This window comes from Grammomys surdaster, unplaced genomic scaffold (assembly GCF_004785775.1).
Source record: "Grammomys surdaster isolate TR1022 unplaced genomic scaffold, NIH_TR_1.0 272, whole genome shotgun sequence".
In the NCBI taxonomy this organism is placed as follows: domain Eukaryota; kingdom Metazoa; phylum Chordata; class Mammalia; order Rodentia; family Muridae; genus Grammomys; species Grammomys surdaster.
In genome coordinates, this window is record NW_021604713.1 from 979,405 (window position 1) to 987,901 (window position 8,497).

The window sequence follows — 8,497 nt, forward strand, 5'->3', positions numbered from 1 at the left end:
GGCATTTGACCAATCTCTTGGGAAAATCTGCAAGCCAGAGTACATCAGGCAAATGGGCGCCTATCTTCTTGACATTAGCAGACACTGTATTTAATAAGGACTCTATTGACCTCAAGCAAAATTAATTCTGTTGCGACAGTTCTTTGCAACCCTTCAACCTGGAATAATCCTAATCCAGGGCAGACTGTCGCGAGGACAGAGTCCACACTCTCCCTGTTGAGGACACCAGAACTTCACTGATGAATTCACTTGCACTTTGCAGCGTCCATCACTCAGCCGGCCACACCTCGAGTTTCTGCCAGGCAGGGTTATGTCAGGCCACACTTATTTATACTTCTTCTTTACTGCGGTGGTGACTATAGCAGGCATGCCTATCATCGGTCATCTAATTGTAGTCTTTCCTCACATGCCCTGCCCTTCAACGTTCAGAGTCATGCAACTGCTTTGAGGGGAACAATTCACTTTTCTGTCTTCTCTTCAACTTTTCCTATTCATTTCCATCACCTTTAATTTTATTCTTTGTTGCCTCTTATTTACCCTTTTATCTTTTTTTTAAAATTGCTGTACCTATCCCTTAAGTATAAGTAGGTTAAATAGATTCCATTACAGTGAATAATTTCCAGCGATTATGGTTTCTGAAACAAAAACAAATATTCTCCAAAATCCTAGTTGAGAGTGGGAACAGATGTAGGAAGGTGTGTGTGTCTGAGAAAGAGAGCGAGAGAGCGAGAGAGCTCCTTGCTGCTTTCAAGGATGGGAAGATGAACTCCTGTAGCACTTTCCCAAGAACACTGTATATTTGCGACGACGGTGGCAGCATTAGGGATTAGTAAATTCCCGGTAGGTCAGTAACTGGGCCAGCAGCCATGGGCGATGGCACAGAATTTTACAGATCTATACACACCAGTAAATACTAATCAGAAAAATAAGGCGCTCCAAAAGCGACGGAGCTTGCGTTTCTTGTGGTCTCTACTCTCCACTCTCCTGTGTTGTCCGCTTCTTCTCTCCTCCACCGGCGGTCCACGAGGACCCACACCATTATTTTCTCCAGTCTGCAGGACCAGGAGATTGGTACCCGCCGACCCAGCGCCGCGCCTGCGCACAACGTCTTCTCGCGTGAACGCCCTGCGGTAGCCGCCGACTCCCTGCGGACCTAGCCGGTGACCGGGATAAACCACCCTGCGCTATCGAGTACTACCCTGCTCCCCCGAAGCACGTCCCTCCTCCCGCCGTCGGGGTCGCACGTGAGCCTATGCACGCGGCCTCAGAACAGTTAACACCCAGGAACCCGGCGCAGGAAGGTGCCGCCGAGAGGAACCGATCGAGGGCGGAACCAGGCCTGAGCCACGCCCCGCGCCAGCTCCTAGCCTCCCATTGGCCCGCGTGCCTGTCCGTCAGTCTGGCACCGGCCCGCGCCTCTTTCTCCGCTACCTCTTCGCGTGTGGGGCGGGTCCCCAGCAGAGCGAGCCGGGGCTGGCGCCGGCTGCCAGGAGCTCGCGGGAGGCCGGCAGGGCGGCGCCAGGGCCGAGCATCTCCGGCTGTAGCGCCGCGGCCTCTTTGCTTGCTGCACCACCTGGCACGGGCCAGGCGTCCGGTAAGGCGCGGAGCGGGAGGCCTGGCGCGGTGGGGTGGCCCCGGGCCTTTCCGCTCCAGGAACCGCGCGCGCCGCTTGTGTTCGCGCGTGCGGCCGGCCTGGCCGGTGGGCAGCGGGGCGGAGGGAGGGGCGCCGCGCTCTCTGGGGTTCTGGGTTCACTGGTGCCAGGACATCCCGCTTTCCTCCTAGGACTCCAGCCAGGTGGCTCCCAGACCTGGAGCATCCCAGTCTCCTTTCACCCTGCGCTTGGGAAAGTCTTATTTTGTGGTTCCAAACCCTCTTAGCAAGATTTCTTTCTCAACCGAGTCCAGGGAGGCACAGGAGTTGGGATGTGTGTGTGTGTTCCTTATTTTAAAAGAAAGAGTTGTTGCAGGCTAGAAAGTTCCAAGATTGGCGTGGTTTTGTCCATTCTTATGAAATGGCATCTGTGCACCGGGATTGGCAGGTGACTTTCAACGCTTTTCATAACCAACCCAGAGTCGGGTGTTGCGTTTGTGGCATTAGGTTCGACTTTGTTTTCTATTATTTTGGTACAGACGATCATTCTAGAAAATGAGTATTGCTTGTGGTGAGAAGCATGATCAAAATAACTGACCTCAACCTAAGTGCACCCTTAGTAACGTTGGATGGCTGGAATTATCCACTTAATTGCTTGTGGCAATCACTTCTAAGCAAAGAAGTTAGTGTCGTCGTTATTTCTGCTGGTATAGGAATTGTTAGTAACTGTAGCAGCACTGTTGTTAGAAATGGTCAGAGCACTGTTCTCTGAACAGGTTGCCTCCAGAATAACCCTTTCGGGTTAGTGTTGTTGTCTCCCAGCAAATACTTAATAAGGTTAAATAACTATTTCAAGACCAGAGTCTTTAAGTATTAAAGGACTGGATTTAAGCTGACTTCATAGTTGTACTCTTAACCATGCATACTCCCTGAGCATTGTTTATGTTGTTAAGGGATTGCAAACTAATGTTTTATTTTTAGTTTCCAATTATTCTGGGAGTTAGAGGAGAAACAGTCGGTCACATCTCCCGAATAAATCAAAAAGTACACGTATCTTGTGTATAACCGATATAATTCACTGGCTATCAAAGAAAACAGTTTAACTTTTTAATACTGGGTTTCTAGGAAATTCGGTTTGAGCTTCGATTTGCAGGCTGAGCCTGGCTCTTTTGTGTAGTCATGAAAGCTTGAAAGTTAGAGGCCAGCAATGATGAGAAAATGCTCTCTCGTCATTAGGCCAACTTTTATTAGGAGGTTTTCATTCATTCTCAAGCTGCTAAGGAAGAAGTATCTGACTTACATCCTTATAAGGAGTTTAGTATACTTATGAAAAGTGCATTTCAAAGTCATAAATGACTCACCATTTCAGGGTTGTTGTGTTTTTATTTATTTATTTGGCTGGTTTTTAGACAGGGTCTGACATCGCCCAAGCTGGCCTTGAATTGACCCCTGTCTGGGGTCAGTTGAACACCTGAGTCTCCATACCTGCTCATTTTACAATCTTTGTTATTGTTTTAAGTTAAAAGTTTCATGATTCTGTTTATGCCTAATTAGTATTTAATTCCAGTTTTAAATTCTCATCTGTATTAACTTTTTATATTATGTTAAATTAAAATTATAACTCACTGTGAGCAAGCTAGTTATATTTGAGACACAAAGAAAACACTAAAATCTGTTCTTCTTAGGGAACAAAAATCTGGGCTCAAAGTTATATTTGGTTTAATTATTTTATTGAAAGTTAACTAGTTTATTTGAAGGTAAATGTTTATGGCTGAAATATGCTCATATGGCTGAAACTGATCAATGTTTACAAATTTCAAAGTGAAGAACATATCATTTCTGTAGATACTGCTTAGTAATTTCAGTTGTCTGGATCTCTGTGATGTTCACATGCTCCCTCCTGACCCAGATAGAGAATGAGGTGTTTTAAGTATTAATCTCGATTATCCTCATAGCCTCTTAATTTAATCATTAAAAAATGTTGATGCAGAAACTCCCCGGCATTTAGAAGACAACTTCTGTCTTCTAAATAGTAAAGTAGTGTTAACCCTTAATAAGGAATGTTTTATACAGCATTGCAATAAGCATTTTGGATCTAATTTAGATTTAAACTATCTTAATTTAAATCATGAGAGAGTGAAAGAAGTCCTTTGAGTAGTTCCTGCTGTGAGCTTTGAGGAGAACTGAAACTCAGGGAGGGTGTGACTTAAGTACCAAATACTGGACACAGCAAGTGGCAAGCCAAAGGTTTAAGCCCGGGCAGGTTGACTGTGGAGCTTGCCAAAGGACCGTTCTTTTTATTGGGAAAACCTTCAAGTCAGGCAGTGAAGCTTGTAATAAGATCACAGTACCACGTGTGCACATACGTGAGTTTGACAACTGGGTTTCCCTTTTGTGTGTGTTGTACCTGCGTGCATTTAGTATGGAGGCCACAGCCATCTTCCTCAGTTACTTCTCCATCTTATTTTCTGAGAAACAATCTTTCACTAATCCTTGGGTTGACCATTGTCTAGACTGGCTAGCAGGCCTGCCCTCTAACAAGATCTGTCTCAATCCCCCTCACCCCTGGCACCGGGGTTACATGAAACTATGTAACTGGCTTTTTATATGAGCTTGTTAGGGACTTGAACTCGGGTCCTCATGATTGTGAAAGGAACACTTTACTCATTGAAGCAGAAAAATGAGCGTTCTAAGAGTGGTTGGTTCCTAGATTAAACTTCAATGATAGTTTTTGTTGTTGTTAAGTATATGTGTAGGGATAATATTGTTATGATATATGTAGATATTTGGGACCAGACATGAGATTGCCAGTGTTTCTTTAAGACCTTTCTTAAAGACTATTGTAAATCCTACTGTTTGGAAGACAGGAAGGCTGCTGTGATTTTTGAGACCCGCTAATTAGTGATTTTTAAGACTAACCTGTTGGAACATAACAAAACAGTGTCTTTAAGACAATAACAAAACTCCCTGAAAAGTCCACTGTCCGTATTCTCTCCTAAAAGATAGGATTTAACTATCAGAAAGGGAAGGTCATACTTAATAACATAAAAACAAAGGATACATTTAATAGTATGAACAATGCTATTATATTGTCTTAGGTGGACATATTCTCCTTGGGTGGTCACAGGCCAGGGAAAATGTGACTAACCCCAATGCCAATTCAAAGACCATTTTGGATCTCCAGAGTGACTGCTCATGCTAAACTGGTAATTATCTGAGTCCATATTCAAGTTCAGGTCTCTAACTGCCACACTTGCTCATTACACCAAGTCATGACCTCTGTCTTGTGAATAGTGTGGAAAGCTCTGGTCCCTAGTGGATAGCCTTTCCTGATGGTAACCATCTCATTTCTGTCTCCAGGCTAGGCCAGTGGCTTTACAGTTGAAGTATCTTCAGCTCACTTGAATCTGGGGTTGGAGATAGGCACCTGTTTACAATATGAACTAATTAAAGAACTGGTTTTAGGCTGTAAACAGTGGCCTCCAAAAGTTGGCATAAAACATATAGCGGCCCACAGTCAAAGATGTCTACTATTTTCAAAAGAAAATGACCTTGGATAAAAATTATGCCAGGAAAGAAACCAAAATTTGTATCTTAGTACTAGAGACATTCAAATGATTTGGAAGGATCCTGGAAAGGTCTTAGAATATGTAATGAAACTAGAATTTCAAGCTATAAAATATTAATATGTAAATATTAATAATTAAAATAGTATTATAAATAATAAGAAAGGTTCTAGTAGAGATATGTACAAATAAAGTGGGAAATGTGTCCATCAGAAACAGGTAATTAGGGCTGGGGGTGTAGTTGAGTTGGTAGAATGTGCACAGCGTGCACAGCGTGCACAGTGGGAGAGCTAACCAGGTGGTGCCTGCCTTTGAGGTGGAGGCCAGAAGCTTGAGGTCTGACAGATGAGACTTGTCTCAAAGAAAAGAAACAGAGCACAAAAGATCTATGAGAATTTAGGACAGGGAAATTGTTTAACTAGTAATTTTATTTGGAAGAATGGGATTAAGATGGGAAAGGAAATAACTACATAAAATTTAAAGAAACAAGCAGATCTAACCAAAGTTTCAAGGGCTATAGTTTGAAACATGAAGGGGAAGCCAGACCAGAAATCCAGACAGTAACTGTTAAGTGGGGTGAAATAGCGCATACCAGTTCCTGTCATTGAGCTGTCATGGTTTCCAATAAATTAAGTTTCAGGTAGGTGGAACTGTAGGTGTGATTCAAGGAAAATCTGTTTAAGTATGTAAATCCACTAGTGAGGGCATAGTTAACTTTAAGGCTATGGATGTGGTTTAAGTGTCTATAATCTTTTGCTTTAGGCAGGAAGATTTACTTGATTTGGGGGTACAGAATACAACCCTACCCCCCAAAAAAGAGGGGGGCGGAAGGCCATAAAACAAAACAACCCCCTCTCCAAAAGATATGGTAATCGGAGGGGAACTTGTTGAGGTCATGGGATGGGAAGAGGATGAGAAGGGATGTGTGCGTGTGTTACCAGAATGTATTACATATATGTGTAAAATGACAGTAGTTTTTTTAAAGATCAAAAGAAAGAAAAAAAATACCAGGGTTACGTTTACATATTCTATGAATATGACAGGTATTTGATCTTTGTCCTGTTCTTTGCTGAGAGCTACAATTCTCGAAGTTTCTAGAATGATAGAAATGTCACTTGTTCTTGGTAAGACATTTTGATCACATCATTTTATGCTAACGAGGTAACTGGGTGAAGTTCTTGGCGAGCTCCAGGATGGGACTGGGTACTGCAGGGACTAGAGGGCTGGAACATTCAGCCTCACCCATGATCTCTGGGAAGGGTGGGGCTGGACATTAAGCTCTGTAAAACCTCCTGACTTTGAAGGGTTCATGCTCTTCTGGGTTGCCAAGCACGTGGCAGAGCAGAGAAGGCTGCATCTCTGAACTTTGCCCAGCACATCTCTTCATCTTGCTGTTCATCTGCAGCCTTCCTATGTCTTATAATTAAACAGTAAATGCAGTAAGTCTTCCTCTGAGTACTGTGAACCATTCTACAAACTAAGCCCTAAGGAAGCTGCTTGATGAGAAGGACAGGTGACAGTCTACTTAGGCATGGGTCTTTAACCTGTTGGTTGGCACTATGTCTGTGGTATTACAGCTGAATGGGATTGTAGAGCTTCCCTGTTATCTGCTGTAGAATTGTTTGTATTGGAGTAAGTCCCTATATACATCTGCTCAGTCATTTGTTGTAATTTATAGGAGAGAGATGCTGTATCTTCACAGAATTAATTGGTTGTTGAAATGTGGAAGGAGAATAGAAAGTTTCTATAAATAAATACATAGTTTTGTTTCTCAGTTTTTCTATAGGATAAGAAATAAGTTATAGTACTTGTTTTCAGAAGAATGGGGAGCTGCATGGGAGAGATGAAAAGTTCACTGTTCTTTTAATGTTTTATCTTCAGTTTCCAATGTGTAAATGAAAGTAAATTTAAATCTGAAGAAATAAGGCTATTTGGCTTTTGGATCTCCAAGCTTTGTGATCTTCAGACAGTAAACTTACATATCTTTATAGATATTCAGGTCATGTATGAATAAAGTTCAAATTTTAGGAGTGATAAATTATGTGAAGTAAAAATTGAAAGTCAAATTGTCTTCTGTTGTCTCTGCTCTCCGTCTCTCCAGATCTTAATTATGTGTTTATGTTTGTACATTTGTTTTCAGTGCTTTGTTGCTGTTATATGTGTACAATCTTCACTAAACACCGAACTCTGCTTCCATCTGAAGACTGTTGCCAGTTTTTCTCACTTAAAAGAAACCACGGCTGCATTTTAATTGCGGCCTGGAATTGGATCCTAGGTGGTCTTTGAGGGATTGAACGGGTGATTTATGAAGATTTTGATTGTTAGCTTTCTTTCCATCATCTGTTTTTTTCTGCTCACTGTTGACTCTTTTCTTGGCTTAAATTTCTTGCTTACAACTGAACAAGTTCCTGTTTGCCTTGGCCTTTTATGTTCAATGATTTTCACTTTCTTCCAGAAGAAAACCTCATTCACACGTTCTTTTCTCTACATTCCCTTTCACACTTTGTTTTAAAGTTACTTGTATCTGTGGCTTTGTAAAGTGAGTGAAACACTGTTGTAAGCCTTCAACTTTGCCTTAGGTGAGCATCAGCATTACCTGCAGGATGGGAGTGTGTTGGTGGGGACTGCAGGCCGGAAGCAGATGCCCTGGAAACACTGTATCCCACCTTTGTTTCAGTTTCTGGTGCAAGGCAGAAAACAGCTTCTAAAGAGTTACTTACAAAGTGCAGTATTACAGTGTATAGGCTAAGTGATCTACCTTACTTTGAAAACTAACCTTATTTGAATTTGCTGATCTCTGGATGGAAATATTTATAGAAAGAATTCAGAAATGCTGCTGACTCCAGGCCCATAGGGTGTGTGTGCTAGTAAAACATGTGGAAGGTTTTGACTCCAGGCCCATAGGGTGTGTATGCTAGTAAAACATGTGGAAGGTTTTCTTTCTTTTTTTAAAAAAATAGTTTATCTTTATTGTTATTATGTGCACTATGCCTTCATGTGTCTGTGTGAGAATGTCCGATCTTGGAGTTACAGACAGTTGTGAGCTGCCATGTGTGTGCTAGGGATTGAACCCAGGTTCTCTGGAGGAGTATTCAGTGCCTCTTACCCACTGGGTCATCTCTCCAGTGTACAGGTGAGAGACTTTCTGTCCTCCAGATGACAGGGCTTGTAGCCTTTGCAGTAGGGGCCAGCAGCCTTTTTTAGGTAAAGAATCAGTGAATGGATAGTTCAGGTTTTCTGAGCCACTTGTATCGTCTTTGTGTTCTATGTTTCTATTTTGCATATATGTGTTATAACCCTATAAAAATGTGAAACTCATTCTCAGGGTTAAGGACCCTGT

The 8,497-nt window shown here is 42.4% G+C and overlaps 1 protein-coding gene across 2 annotated transcripts in view; it reads left to right on the forward strand.

Annotated features, from left to right (window-relative positions):
• The first annotated feature begins 1,489 nt into the window (after positions 1 to 1,489).
• Me2 (malic enzyme 2) overlaps positions 1,490 to 8,497 on the forward strand; it is a 48,456-nt gene continuing 41,448 nt past the window's right edge. The window contains exon 1 of one of the 2 annotated variants that reach the window (XM_028776749.1): positions 1,490 to 1,594. Coding sequence is in view for 1 of the 2 variants with exons in the window: in XM_028776748.1 (XP_028632581.1) it covers positions 4,787 to 4,797 (11 nt within the window). In the remaining variant the exon portion in view is untranslated. Of the gene's footprint in view, positions 1,595 to 4,773; positions 4,798 to 8,497 lie in introns of those variants that run through there. The other variant, XM_028776748.1, reaches the window with a different exon arrangement.